Source organism: Plectropomus leopardus, chromosome 11 (assembly GCF_026936395.1).
Source record: "Plectropomus leopardus strain MGB_pleo_1.0 chromosome 11, ASM2693639v1, whole genome shotgun sequence".
Classification (NCBI taxonomy): Eukaryota; Metazoa; Chordata; class Actinopteri; order Perciformes; family Serranidae; genus Plectropomus; species Plectropomus leopardus.
The window spans coordinates 5870361-5886276 of NC_142186.1; the positions used below are offsets into that span (position 1 = coordinate 5870361).

The following is a 15916-nucleotide window of genomic DNA, read 5'->3' on the forward strand; positions in this document are numbered from 1 at the left end:
AGCATGTATCTATAACAACTGCTCAGATTACATTTATCATGCATTTCATATTTGCCATTTCAAGCTTAATTTTGTTCTTACAAAGTACACAGTGACAGAATAACCCTTTGATTTTGAATGTTTTTATTAAAATGTTTCTCTATTAATATATTATCCATTTACAGACATTAAAGGCATGAAACCTCACACAGAGCTCAGTGGTACAATAATATAAAAGGCAACAATAACAACATGTTTGCATCATGAGGGGTTGGCATCCACGTAAAGTTACAAAGAACAGTGTTATTGTCCAAACGAGTGTTACATCATCTATAAAAACATTTTGGTTGACAGCTGGTTCTTCTAGCGTCCATCAACGTGTATATAATATTGCACTTAACATTGGCATAAGACATAGTCACTACGTGGAGAATGTAAACACTAAAGGCACATTTTGCAGAGTGAAACGTCACACACTGTTGTGATAGAAATGGAACAAATTCGATGTATGCAGTGCATTTCTATCTGCAACACTGAGGAGGTTTCACACTGTCTGAATGAACCCAGATTTAAAGTTGAACATTGTTGGTCCACAACACAAATCCTATTTTTAGTGTTCGCTATAATAATATGTGCTCAGTGAAATTTCTGAGTAGAAGAAATGTGTTTCTGTGACTGGAACCAATTGTAATCCCACTGATTTTCTCTGTGGCTTTGTAATGTTTGTGTATCAGTAAAAAATGAATCCTCCAAAGGCAGTTTCTAAGAATTCTCTACATCTATGCATGAATGACCTGACTGTGATAAAATAAATTCTTTAACTTCAACAGATATGTTTGCATAAATGAGTATTTTCTTTTCATAGCCAAAGTACAGTGTATTTTTTAAGGCTTAATTTATATTGGAACAGATTTGTGTTGCTGTGTTAGTGGAATCCAATGCGTAAGGCTTTGTTCTTTACCATAGTGAACTTGCTGACAAACACCTTGGCGAAGGCGGGATCCACCAGGTAGCGGTAAGACTTGGTGACAGATGGAGGGGGCTCGGCGAGTGTCACCGGGAGTTGCAGCTGCAGGGAGGCGGCAGAGGGGGAGAGAAACTGGGAGGCTCTCATCACATAGTCCACCAGCCGCCGATACTGCTGCTCTGATAGACGCTCACGGACACCGTCCCCCTGAGGAGGACAGACAGATGATAACCTATGCACTGGTCCAAATGTTAAATCTGCTGCAAGTGGTATCTTTATTCATTTCTCATGAGACAGAAAGTAAAAAGGGGAGAGAACTGACCTAGTTGAAAGAAAAAACTAGTGTCCACTTCTAGTCAGCAAATGATAAGCTGAGGTCAAAGGTGCACCTTAAAGATTTGGTCAGTTCATAGTTAAGTGCGGAATGTGCAGTTGAGAGCCTAATATTGAAACAACAGTTAAGGGTGACGCTCTTAAGCAATATTTGCGCAAACATCTGCATAATGTTTAAGATTTATGATAAGAATGTTGTCGTTTTTTTAAATGGTGATTTAAATATAATCATTGATGTCAGAAAACTATGATAGGATATGTCCATAAATATAGATGTGGTATATGAAATATTGCAGTGTGTGAATAATTTGTGTGATTCCTCTTTGTTTACCACCATGTGACCTCAGGGTCTCACCTCTGTGTCGCTGGTCACTGTCTGCTGCTGCAGGGTGATGATGAGCTGGCCCTGCTGTCCTGCCTCCTGCTGACACTCCACCTGCAGAGGAGAAGAGCTTTAACATCCACCTCGCAGGAACGCAGCTAAAGGACAGCGTATGTTACTCAGTCTCATTCAGTTTGTATATTACACATTATTCATGTTATAATAAGCAGTTTTCAGTCATCTTTTGGACATGTCGAAATTTGAGATTTTTCGCCATACTATACTATGCGGTTTTCGGTCATTTTTTCAACATGCTATATTATGAAATTTTTTTGCCTCTTTTGGACCTTTTTTCGACATCAGATACTATGAATTCACTCTACAACCTATAATAAGCAGTTTTCAGTCATCTTTTGGACATGTCAAAATTTGAGATTTTTCGCCATACTATACTATGTGGTTTTCTGCAATTTTTTTTACTTGCTAAATTATGATATTTTTGGCTTTTTTTGACCCTTTTTTTTTGACATCGTATACCATGATAGCTCTCCACAAGCTATAATAAGCAGTTTTCAGTCATCTTTTGGACATGTCGAAATTTGAGATTTTTTGCCTTACTATACTATGCGATTTTCGGCCAGTTTTTTGACATGCTATATTATGATGTTTTTGGCCTCTTTTGGAGCTTTTTTCTGCATGCTATACTATGACAGGTCTCTACAAGCTATAATAGGTGGTTTTCAGCCATTTTTTGGACCTGTCAAAATTTGAGATTTTTCGCCATACTATACTATGCGATGTTTGGCAATTTTTCAACATGCTAAAACATGATGTTTTGGGCCGATTTTTGCCATTGTTTCCACTTTGTATACTATAACACGTCTCTACAGGCTATACTAAATGGTTTTCATCCATTTTTTGGAAATCTCAAAATTTGTGATTTTTGGCCATACTATACTATGCGGTTTTCGGTCATTTTTCCAACATGTTATATTGGCCTCTTTTGGCCCTTTTTTCCACATGCTATGCCATGATGCGTCTCTAAAAGCTATAATGGGTGGTTTTCAGACATTTTTTGGACATGTCAAAATTTGACAATGTTCGCCATACTATACTATGCGGTTTTGGACAATTTTTTCGACGTGCTATATTATGACATTTTTGCCTTTTTTGACCCTTTTTTCAACATACTATACTATGATGCCTCTCTACAAGCTATAATAGGTGGTTTTCAGACATTTTTTGGACGTGAAAATTTGAAAATGTTCGCCATACTATACTATGCGGTTTTCTGCAATTTGTTCGACATGCTAAATTATGATGTTTTTGGCCTTTGTTTCCACTTTGTATACTATAACACTTCTCTACAGGCTATACTAAATGAATTTCAGCCATTTTTTTTAAATCTCTAAATTTTAAGGTTTTTGGCCATTTTTACAACATGCATTATTATGACATTTTTGGCCTCTTTTGGCCATTTTTTCAACATGCTATACTATGATGCCTCTCTACAAGCTATAATAAGCAGTTTTCAGCCATTTTTTGGACATGTCAAAAATGAAAATGTTCGCCATACTGTACAATGTGGTTTTCGGCCATTTTTTCGACATGCTAGATTATGATGTTTTTTTGCCTTTTTTAGCCTTTGTTTCCACTCTGTATACTATGACAAGTCTCTACAGGCTATACTAAATGGTTTTCAGCCATTTTTTGGAAATCTCAAAATTTGAGATTTTTTTTTGGACACGTCAAAATTTGAGATTTTTCGCCTTACTATACTATGTGGTTTTTGGCCAGTTCATGTTCGACATGCTAAATTATGATTGTTTTGGCTGTTTTTTTTTACCCTTTTTTCGACATCCCATACTACGATGCCTCTCTACAAGCTATAATAAGTAGTTTTCAGTCATCTTTCGGACATGTCAGACAGAGCGGTCAGCAACACCGGGGTTCCACAGGGGACTGTCCTCTCTCCCTTCCTCTTCACCCTCTACACCACGGACCTCAGCTTCTGCACTGAGACCTGTCATCTCCAGAAGTTCTCGGATGACTCTGCAGTGGTTGGATGTATCAGTGGGAGTGATGAGGCTGTGTACAGGGCTGTTGTGGACAACTTTGTCACATGGTGTGAGCTGAATCACCTGCAGCTCAATGTGACAAAGACCAAGGAACTGGTTGTGGACCTGACTAAGGTGCCAGTAACCCCTGTTTCCATCTAGGGGGTCAGTGTGGACATTGTTGAGGACTACAAATATCTTGGCGTATACATTGACAACACATGGTAAGAACACTGTCACCCTCTACAGGAAGGGCCAGAGTCGCCTCTATTTTCTGAGGCGGCTGAGGTCCTTCAACATCTGCAGGACTATGCTCAGGATGTTCTATCCTGTATGCGGTGGTGTGCTGGAGCAGCAGGCTGAGGGTAGCGGACACCAACAGACTGAACAGACTGATCCATAAAGCCAGTGACACTGTGGGAGTGAAGCTAGACTCTTTGACGGAGGTGTGTGAGAGGAGGATGCTGTCCAAGCTGCATGTCATCCTGGACAATGTGTCCCACCCACTCTACGACGTGCTGGTCAGTTACAGGAGTACATTCAGTACAAGGCTGATAACACCAAAATGCACCACAGAGCGCCACAGGAAATCATTCCTGCCTGTGGCCATCAGACTGTACAACTCCTCACTCCGAATGTCAGACACGCTGACTCATTTAGTCTACTCTGGACTCTTAATAATGTGCAATAATTCAGTGCAATAACTACATCCGTGTGTAACATGCTATATTCAAATGTTGCTAATCTGTTGTTTTATTTATCACATGGTAAAAACAAGAACAAAATGTACATTTATATTTATACCTGTTTAGATATATTTATTTTATATTAGTACTTATGTTTAAATTTTATTCATATAGTCTTCACGTTCCTACTTCTTTTAAGACTTTTGAATGGGAGCATCTGTAACTAAAGGCAATTTCCCCTCAGGGATCAATAAAGTATTTCTGATTCTGATTCTGAAAATTTTAGAACTATGCGGTTTTCGGCATGCTAAATTATGATGTATTTGGTCTTTCATTCCACTTTGCATACTATGACAAGTTTCTGAAGGCTATACTAAATGGTTTTGGTCATTTTTTGGACATGTCAAAATTTGAGATTTTTCGGCTTACTATACTATGTGGTTTTCGGTGGTTTTTATGACATGCTATATTAAGGCGTTTTTGGCCTTTTCTGCACCTTTTTTTTAACATGCTATGTTATGACGTGTCTTTACAAGCTATAATAAGCGGTTTTCAGACATTTTTTGAACATGTCAAAATTTGAGATTTTTCACCATACTATACTATGCGGTTTTTCGACAATTTTTTTGGACATGCTAAATTATGATGTTTTGGGTCTTTTTTAGCCTTTGTTTCCACTTTGTATACTATAACACGTCTCTAGAGGCTATACTGAATGGTTTTCAGCCATTTTTTGGAAATCTCAAAATTTGTGATTTTTCGCCATACAATACTATGCGGTTTTCGGCAATTTTTAAAACATGCATTATTGTGACATTTTTGGCCTCTTTTGGCCATTTTTTCAACATCCTATACTATGATGCCTCTCGACAAGCTATAAAAAGCAGTTTTCAGTCATCTTTTGGACATGTCAAAATTTGAGATTTTTTGCCATACTATACTATGCGGTTTTTGACCATTTTTACAACATGCTATATTATGAAGTTTTTGGCCTCTTTTGGAGCTTTTTTCCGCATGCTATACTATGACAGGTCTCTACGAGCTATAATAGGTGGTTTTCAGCCATTTTTTGGACCTGTCAAAATTTGAGATTTTTCGCCATACTATAATATGTGGTTTTCTGCAATTTTTTTTACTTGCTAAATTATGATATTTTTGGCTTTTTTTGACCCTTTTTTTTTACATCGTATACCATGATAGCTCTCCACAAGCTATAATAAGCAGTTTTCAGTCATCTTTTGGACATGTCGAAATTTGAGATTTTTTGCCATACTATACTATGCGATTTTCGGCCAGTTTTTTGACATGCTATATTATGATGTTTTTGGCCTCTTTTGGAGCTTTTTTCTGCATGCTATACTATGACAGGTCTCTACGAGCTATAATAGGTGGTTTTCAGCCATTTTTTGGACATGTCAAAATTTGAGATTTTTCGCCATACTATACTATGTGGTTTTCTGTAATTTTTTTTACTTGCTAAATTATAATATTTTTGGCTTTTTTTGACCCTTTTTTTGATATCGTATACCATGATAGTTCTCCACAGGCTGTAATAAGCAGTTTCCAGTCATCTTTTGGACATGTCGAAATTTGAGATTTTTCGCCATACTATACTATGCGGTTTTCGGTCATTTTTTCAACATGCTATATTATGACATTTTTGGCCTCTTTTACTTTTTTTCCACATCCTGTACTATGATTCCTCTCTACGAGTTATAATAAGCAGTTTTCAGTCATCTTTTGGACATGTCGAAATTTGAGATTTTTTGCCATACTATACTATGCGGTTTTCGGTCATTTTTTCAACATGCTATATTATGACATTTTTTTGCCTCTTTTGGACCTTTTTTCGACATCAGGTACTATGAATTCACTCTACAACCTATAATAAGCAGTTTTCAGTCATCTTTTGGACATGTCAAAATTTGATATTTTTCGCCATACTATGCTATGTGGTTTTCTGTAATTTTTTTTACTTGCTAAATTATAATATTTTTGGATTTTTTTGACCCTTTTTTTTATATCGTATACCATGATAGTTCTCCACAAGCTATAATAAGCAGTTTCCAGTCATCTTTTGGACATGTCGAAATTTGAGATTTTTTGCCTTACTATACTATGCGGTTTTTGGCCAGTTTTTTAACATGCTATATTATGACGTTTTTGGCCTCTTTGGGAGCTTTTTTCTGCATGCTATACTATGACAGGTCTCTACGAGCTATAATAGGTGGTTTTAGGCCATTTTTTGGACATGTCATAATTTGCGATTTTTCGCCATACTATACTATGCGATGTTTGGCAATTTTTCGACATGCTAAAACATGATGTTTTGGGCCGATTTTTGCCATTGTTTCCACTTTGTATATTATAACACATCTCTACAGGCTATACTAAATGGTTTTCATCCATTTTTTGGAAATCTCAAAATTTGAGATTTTTCGCCATACTATACTATGCGGTTTTCGGTCATTTTTCCAACATGTTATATTATGACATTTCTTTGCCTCTTTTGGACCTTTTTTCGACATCAGATACTATGAATTCACTCTACAAGCTATAATAAGCAGTTTCCAGTCATCTTTTGGACATGTCGAAATTTGAGATTTTTCGCCATACTATACTATGCGGTTTTCGGTCATTTTTTCAACATGCTATATTATGACATTTTTGGCCTCTTTTCGCCCTTTTTTCCACATCCTGTACTATGATTCCTCTCTACGAGTTATAATAAGCAGTTTTCAGTCATCTTTTGGACATGTCGAAATTTGAGATTTTTTGCCTTACTATACTATGCGATTTTCGGCCAGTTTTTTGACATGCTATATTTTGACGTTTTTGGCCTCTTTGGGAGCTTTTTTCCGCATGCTATACTATGACAGGTCTCTACGAGCTATAATAGGTGGTTTTAGGCCATTTTTTCATTTTTTCAGCCATTTTTTGGACATGTCAAAATTTGAGATTTTTCGCCATACTATACTATGCGATGTTTGGCAATTTTTCAACATGCTAAAACATGATGTTTTAATGATTTTTGCCATTGTTTCCACTTTGTATACTATAACACATCTCTACAGGCTATACTAAATGGTTTTCATCCATTTTTTGGAAATCTCAAAATTTGTGATTTTTCGCCATACTATACTATGCGGTTTTCGGTCATTTTTTCAACATGTTATATTATGACGTTTTTGGCCTCTTTTCGCCCTTGTTTCGACATCAGATACTATGAATTCACTCTACAAGCTATAATAAGCAGTTTCCAGTCATCTTTTGGACATGTCGAAATTTGAGATTTTTCGCCATACTATACTATGCGGTTTTCGGTCATTTTTTCAACATGCTATATTATGACATTTTTGGCCTCTTTTCGCCCTTTTTTCCACATCCTGTACTATGATTCCTCTCTACGAGTTATAATAAGCAGTTTTCAGTCATCTTTTGGACATGTCGAAATTTCAGATTTTTTGCCTTACTATACGATACAATTTTCGGTCATTTTTTGACATGCTATATTATGACGTTTTTGGCCTCTTTTGGAGCTTTTTCCCGCATGCTATACTATGACAGGTCTCTACGAGCTATAATAGGTGGTTTTCAGCCATTTTTTGGACATGTCAAAATTTGAGATTTTTCGCCATACTATACTATGCGATGTTTGGCAATTTTTCAACATGCTAAAACATGATGTTTTGGGCCGATTTTTGCCATTGTTTCCACTTTGTATACTATAACACATCTCTACAGGCTATACTAAATGGTTTTCATCCATTTTTTGGAAATCTCAAAATTTGTGATTTTTCGCCATACTATACTATGCGGTTTTCGGTCATTTTTTCAACATGTTATATTATGACGTTTTTGGCCTCTTTTCGCCCTTGTTTCCACATCCTGTACTATGATTCCTCTCTACGAGTTATAATAAGCAGTTTTCAGTCATCTTTTGGACATGTCGAAATTTGAGATTTTTTGCCTTACTATACTATGCGATTTTCGGCCAGTTTTTTGACATGCTATATTATGACGTTTTTGGCCTCTTTTGGAGCTTTTTTCCGCATGCTATACTATGACAGGTCTCTACGAGCTATAATAGGTGGTTTTAGGCCATTTTTTGGACATGTCATAATTTGCGATTTTTCGCCATACTATACTATGCGATGTTTGGCAATTTTTCGACATGCTAAAACATGATGTTTTGGGCCGATTTTTGCCATTGTTTCCACTTTGTATATTATAACACATCTCTACAGGCTATACTAAATGGTTTTCATCCATTTTTTGGAAATCTCAAAATTTGAGATTTTTCGCCATACTATACTATGCGGTTTTCGGTCATTTTTCCAACATGTTATATTATGACATTTCTTTGCCTCTTTTGGACCTTTTTTCGACATCAGATACTATGAATTCACTCTACAAGCTATAATAAGCAGTTTCCAGTCATCTTTTGGACATGTCGAAATTTGAGATTTTTCGCCATACTATACTATGCGGTTTTCGGTCATTTTTTCAACATGCTATATTATGACATTTTTGGCCTCTTTTCGCCCTTTTTTCCACATCCTGTACTATGATTCCTCTCTACGAGTTATAATAAGCAGTTTTCAGTCATCTTTTGGACATGTCGAAATTTGAGATTTTTTGCCTTACTATACGATACAATTTTCGGCCAGTTTTTTGACATGCTATATTATGACGTTTTTGGCCTCTTTTGGAGCTTTTTCCCGCATGCTATACTATGACAGGTCTCTACGAGCTATAATAGGTGGTTTTCAGCCATTTTTTGGACATGTCAAAATTTGAGATTTTTCGCCATACTATACTATGCGATGTTTGGCAATTTTTCAACATGCTAAAACATGATGTTTTGGGCCGATTTTTGCCATTGTTTCCACTTTGTATACTATAACACATCTCTACAGGCTATACTAAATGGTTTTCATCCATTTTTTGGAAATCTCAAAATTTGTGATTTTTCGCCATACTATACTATGCGGTTTTCGGTCATTTTTTCAACATGTTATATTATGACGTTTTTGGCCTCTTTTCGCCCTTGTTTCCACATCCTGTACTATGATTCCTCTCTACGAGTTATAATAAGCAGTTTTCAGTCATCTTTTGGACATGTCGAAATTTGAGATTTTTTGCCTTACTATACTATGCGATTTTCGGCCAGTTTTTTGACATGCTATATTATGACGTTTTTGGCCTCTTTTGGAGCTTTTTTCCGCATGCTATACTATGACAGGTCTCTACGAGCTATAATAGGTGGTTTTAGGCCATTTTTTGGACATGTCAAAATTTGAGATTTTTCGCCATACTATACTATGCGATGTTTGGCAATTTTTCGACATGCTAAAACATGATGTTTTGGGCCGATTTTTGCCATTGTTTCCACTTTGTATACTATAACATGTCTCTACAGGCTATACTAAATGGTTTTCATCCATTTTTTGGAAATCTCAAAATTTGAGATTTTTCGCCATACTATACTATGCGGTTTTCGGTCATTTTTCCAACATGTTATATTATGACATTTCTTTGCCTCTTTTGGACCTTTTTTCGACATCAGATACTATGAATTCACTCTACAAGCTATAATAAGCAGTTTTCAGTCATCTTTTGGACATGTCGAAATTTGAGATTTTTTGCCATACTATACTATGCGATTTTTGGCCAGTTTTTCGACATGCTATATTATGATGTTTTTGGCCTCTTTTGGAGCTTTTTTCCGCATGCTATACTATGACAGGTCTCTACGAGCTATAATAGGTGGTTTTCAGCCAGTTTTTGGACATGTCAAAATTTGAGATTTTTCGCCATACTATACTATGCGATGTTTGGCAATTTTTCAACATGCTAAAACATGATGTTTTGGGCTGATTTTTGCCATTGTTTCCACTTTGTATACTATAACACGTCTCTACAGGCTATACTAAATGGTTTTCATCCATTTTTTGGAAATCTCAAAATTTGTGATTTTTCGCCATACTATACTATGCGGTTTTCGGTCATTTTTTCAACATGCTATATTATGACGTTTTTGGCCTCTTTTCGCCCTTTTTTCCACATCCTGTACTATGATTCCTCTCTACGAGTTATAATAAGCAGTTTTCAGTCATCTTTTGGACATGTCAAAATTTGAGATTTTTCGCCATACTATACTATGTGGTTTTCTGTAATTTTTTTTACTTGCTAAATTATAATATTTTTGGCTTTTTTTGACCCTTTTTTTGATATCGTATACCATGATAGTTCTCCACAAGCTATAATAAGCAGTTTCCAGTCATCTTTTGGACATGTCGAAAATTGAGATTTTTCGCCATACTATACTATGCGGTTTTCGGTCATTTTTTCAACATGCTATATTATGACATTTTTGGCCTCTTTTCGCCCTTTTTTCCACATCCTGTACTATGATTCCTCTCTACGAGTTATAATAAGCAGTTTTCAGTCATCTTTTGGACATGTCGAAATTTGAGATTTTTGCCTTACTATACGATACGATTTTCGGCCAGTTTTTTGACATGCTATATTATGATGTTTTTGGCCTCTTTTGGAGCTTTTTTCCGCATGCTATACTATGACAGGTCTCTACGAGCTATAATAGGTGGTTTTCAGCCATTTTTTGGACATGTCAAAATTTGAGATTTTTCGCCATACTATACTATGCGATGTTTGGCAATTTTTCAACATGCTAAAACATGATGTTTTGGGCCGATTTTTGCCATTGTTTCCACTTTGTATACTATAACACGTCTCTACAGGCTATACTAAATGGTTTTCATCCATTTTTTGGAAATCTCAAAATTTGAGATTTTTCGCCATACTATACTATGCGGTTTTCGGTCATTTTTTCAACATGCTATATTATGACGTTTTTGGCCTCTTTTGGAGCTTTTTTCCGCATGCTATACTATGACAGGTCTCTACGAGCTATAATAGGTGGTTTTCGGCCATTTTTTGGACCTGTCAAAATTTGAGATTTTTCGCCATACTATACTATGCGATGTTTGGCAATTTTTCAACATGCTAAAACATGATGTTTTGGGCCGATTTTTGCCATTGTTTCCACTTTGTATACTATAACACGTCTCTACAGGCTATACTAAATGGTTTTCATCCATTTTTTGGAAATCTCAAAATTTGAGATTTTTCGCCATACTATACTATGTGGTTTTCGGTCATTTTTTCAACATGCTATATTATGACGTTTTTGGCCTCTTTTCGCCCTTTTTTCCACATCCTGTACTATGATTCCTCTCTACGAGTTATAATAAGCAGTTTTCAGTCATCTTTTGGACATGTCGAAATTTGAGATTTTTTGCATTACTATACTATGCGATTTTCGGTCATTTTTCCAACATGTTATATTGGCCTCTTTTGGCCCTTTTTTCCACATGCTATGCCATGATGCGTCTCTAAAAGCTATAATGGGTGGTTTTCAGTCATCTTTTGGACATGTCGAAATTTGAGATTTTTTGCATTACTATACTATGCGATTTTCGGCCAGTTTTTTGACATGCTATATTATGACGTTTTTGGCCTCTTTTGGAGCTTTTTTCCGCATGCTATACTATGACAGGTCTCTACGAGCTATAATAGGTGGTTTTCAGCCATTTTTTGGACATGTCAAAATTTGAGATTTTTCGCCATACTATACTATGCGATGTTATGCGGTTTTCGGTCATTTTTTCAACATGCTATATTATGACGTTTTTGGCCTCTTTTCGCCCTTTTTTCCACATCCTGTACTATGATTCCTCTCTACGAGTTATAATAAGCAGTTTTCAGTCATCTTTTGGACATGTCGAAATTTGGGATTTTTGCCATGCTATACTATGCGATTTTCGGCCAGTTTTTCGACATGCTATATTATGATGTTTTTGGCCTCTTTTGGAGCTTTTTTCCGCATGCTATACTATGACACGTCTGTACGAGCTATTATAGGTGGTTTTCAGCCATTTTTTGGACATGTCGAAATTTGAGATTTTTTGCCATACTATACTATGTGATGTTTGGCAATTTTTCAACATGCTAAAACATGATGTTTTGGGCCGATTTTTGCCATTGTTTCCACTTTGTATACTATAACACATCTCTACAGGCTATACTAAATGGTTTTCATCCATTTTTTGGAAATCTCAAAATTTGAGATTTTTCGCCATACTATACTATGCGGTTTTCGGTCATTTTTCCAACATGTTATATTATGACATTTCTTTGCCTCTTTTGGACCTTTTTTCGACATCAGATACTATGAATTCACTCTACAAGCTATAATAAGCAGTTTTCAGTCATCTTTTGGACATGTCGAAATTTGAGATTTTTTGCCATACTATACTATGCGATTTTTGGCCAGTTTTTCGACATGCTATATTATGATGTTTTTGGCCTCTTTTGGAGCTTTTTTCCAGATGCTATACTATGACAGGTCTCTACGAGCTATAATAGGTGGTTTTCAGCCATTTTTGGACATGTCAAAATTTGAGATTTTCGCCATACTATACTATGCGATGTTTGGCAATTTTTCAACATGCTAAAACATGATGTTTTGGGCTGATTTTTGCCATTGTTTCCACTTTGTATACTATAACACGTCTCTACAGGCTATACTAAATGGTTTTCATCCATTTTTTGGAAATCTCAAAATTTGTGATTTTTGGCCATACTATACTATGCGGTTTTCGGTCATTTTTCCAACATGTTATATTGGCCTCTTTTGGCCCTTTTTTCCACATGCTATGCCATGATGCGTCTCTAAAAGCTATAATGGGTGGTTTTCAGTCATCTTTTGGACATGTCGAAATTTGAGATTTTTTGCATTACTATACTATGCGATTTTCGGCCAGTTTTTTGACATGCTATATTATGACGTTTTTGGCCTCTTTTGGAGCTTTTTTCCACATGCTATACTATGACAGGTCTCTACGAGCTATAATAGGTGGTTTTCAGCCATTTTTTGGACATGTCAAAATTTGAGATTTTTCGCCATACTATACTATGCGATGTTTGGCAATTTTTCAACATGCTATAACATGATGTTTTGGGCGATTTTGCCATTGTTTCCACTTTGTATACTATAACACGTCTCTACAGGCTATACTAAATGGTTTTCATCCATTTTTTGGAAATCTCAAAATTTGAGATTTTTCGCCATACTATACTATGCGGTTTTCGGTCATTTTTTCAACATGCTATATTATGACGTTTTTGGCCTCTTTTCGCCCTTTTTTCCACATTCTGTACTATGATTCCTCTCTACGAGTTATAATAAGCAGTTTTCAGTCATCTTTTGGACATGTCGAAATTTGAGATTTTTTGCCTTACTATACTATGCGATTTTTGGCCAGTTTTTGACATGCTATATTATCGTTTTGGCCTCTTTTGGAGCTTTTTTCTGCATGCTATACTATGACAGGTCTCTACGAGCTATAATAGGTGGTTTCCAGTCATCTTTTGGACATGTCAAAATTTGAGATTTTTCGCCATACTATATACTATGCGATGTTTGGCAATTTTTCAACATGCTAAAACGTGATGTTCTGGGCCGATTTTTGCCATTGTTTCCACTTTGTATACTATAACACGTCTCTACTGGCTATACTAAATGGTTTTCATCCATTTTTTGGAAATCTCAAAATTTGAGATTTTTCGCCATACTATACTATGCGGTTTTTGGTCATTTTTTCAACATGCTATATTATGACGTTTTTGGCCTCTTTTCGCCCTTTTTTCCACATCCTGTACTATGATTCCTCTCTACGAGTTATAATAAGCAGTTTTCAGTCATCTTTTGGACATGTCGAAATTTGAGATTTTTTGCCATACTATACTATGCGATTTTCGGCCAGTTTTTTGACATGCTATATTATGACGTTTTTGGCCTCTTTTGGAGCTTTTTTCCGCATGCTATACTATGACAGGTCTCTACGAGCTATAATAGGTGGTTTTCAGCCATTTTTTGGACATGTCAAAATTTGAGATTTTTCGCCATACTATACTATGCGATGTTTGGCAATTTTTCAACATGCTAAAACATGATGTTTTGGGCTGATTTTTGCCATTGTTTCCACTTTGTATACTATAACACGTCTCTACAGGCTATACTAAATGGTTTTCATCCATTTTTTGGAAATCTCAAAATTTGTGATTTTTCGCCACATACTATACTATGCGGTTTTCGGTCATTTTTCCAACATGTCATATTATGACATTTCTGTGCCTCTTTTGGACCTTTTTTCAACATCAGATACTATGAATTCACTCTACAAGCTATAATAAGCAGTTTTCAGTCATCTTTTGGACATGTCGAAATTTGAGATTTTTTGCCATACTATACTATGCGATTTTCGGCCAGTTTTTTGACATGCTATATTATGACGTTTTTGGCCTCTTTTGGAGCTTTTTTCCGCATGCTATACTATGACAGGTCTCTACGAGCTATAATAGGTGGTTTTCAGCCATTTTTTGGACATGTCAAAATTTGAGATTTTTCGCCATACTATACTATGCGATGTTTGGCAATTTTTCAACATGCTAAAACATGATGTTTTAATGATTTTGCCATTGTTTCCACTTTGAACACTATAACACGTCTCTACAGGCTATACTAAATGGTTTTCATCCATTTTTTGGAAATCTCAAAATTTGAGATTTTTCGCCATACTATACTATGCGGTTTTCGGTCATTTTTTCAACATGCTATATTATGACGTTTTTGGCCTCTTTTCGCCCTTTTTTCCACATCCTGTACTATGATTCCTCTCTACGAGTTATAATAAGCAGTTTTCAGTCATCTTTTGGACATGTCGAAATTTGAGATTTTTTGCATTACTATACTATGCGATTTTCGGCCAGTTTTTTGACATGCTATATTATGACGTTTTTGGCCTCTTTTGGAGCTTTTTTCCGCATGCTATACTATGACAGGTCTCTACGAGCTATAATAGGTGGTTTTCAGCCATTTTTTGGACATGTCAAAATTTGAGATTTTTCGCCATACTATACTATGCGATGTTTGGCAATTTTTCAACATGCTAAAACATGATGTTTTGGGCCGATTTTTGCCATTGTTTCCACTTTGTATACTATAACACATCTCTACAGGCTATACTAAATGGTTTTCATCCATTTTTTGGAAATCTCAAAATTTGAGATTTTTCGCCATACTATACTATACGGTTTTCGGTCATTTTTCCAACATGCTATATTATGACATTTCTTGGCCTCTTTTGGACCTTTTTCCACATCAGATACTATGAATTCACTCTACAAGCTATAATAAGCAGTTTTCAGTCATCTTTTGGACATGTCGAAATTTGAGATTTTTTGCCATACTATACTATGCGATTTTTGGCCAGTTTTTCAACATGCTATATTATGATGTTTTTGGCCTCTTTTGGAGCTTTTTTCCGCATGCTATACTATGACAGGTCTCTACGAGCTATAATAGGTGGTTTTCAGCCATTTTTTGGACATGTCAAAATTTGAGATTTTTCGCCATACTATACTATGCGATGTTTGGCAATTTTTCAACATGCTAAAACATGATGTTTTGGGCCGATTTTTGCCA

General features: G+C 35.9%; 1 protein-coding gene across 4 annotated transcripts in view; it reads right to left on the reverse strand.

The window, feature by feature from the left end:
* Positions 1–106: 106 nt before the first annotated feature.
* Positions 107–15916, reverse strand: part of vps13b (vacuolar protein sorting 13 homolog B) — a 392967-nt gene continuing 377157 nt past the window's right edge. For all 4 annotated transcript variants that reach the window (XM_042490601.2, XM_042490600.2, XM_042490605.2 and 1 more), the window contains exons 67-68: positions 1635–1715; positions 107–1153 (exon numbers count right to left, since the gene is read on the reverse strand). In XM_042490601.2, the coding sequence (XP_042346535.2) occupies positions 905–1153; positions 1635–1715 (330 nt within the window). In that variant the 3' untranslated portion in view covers positions 107–904. The remainder of the gene's footprint in view (positions 1154–1634; positions 1716–15916) is intronic.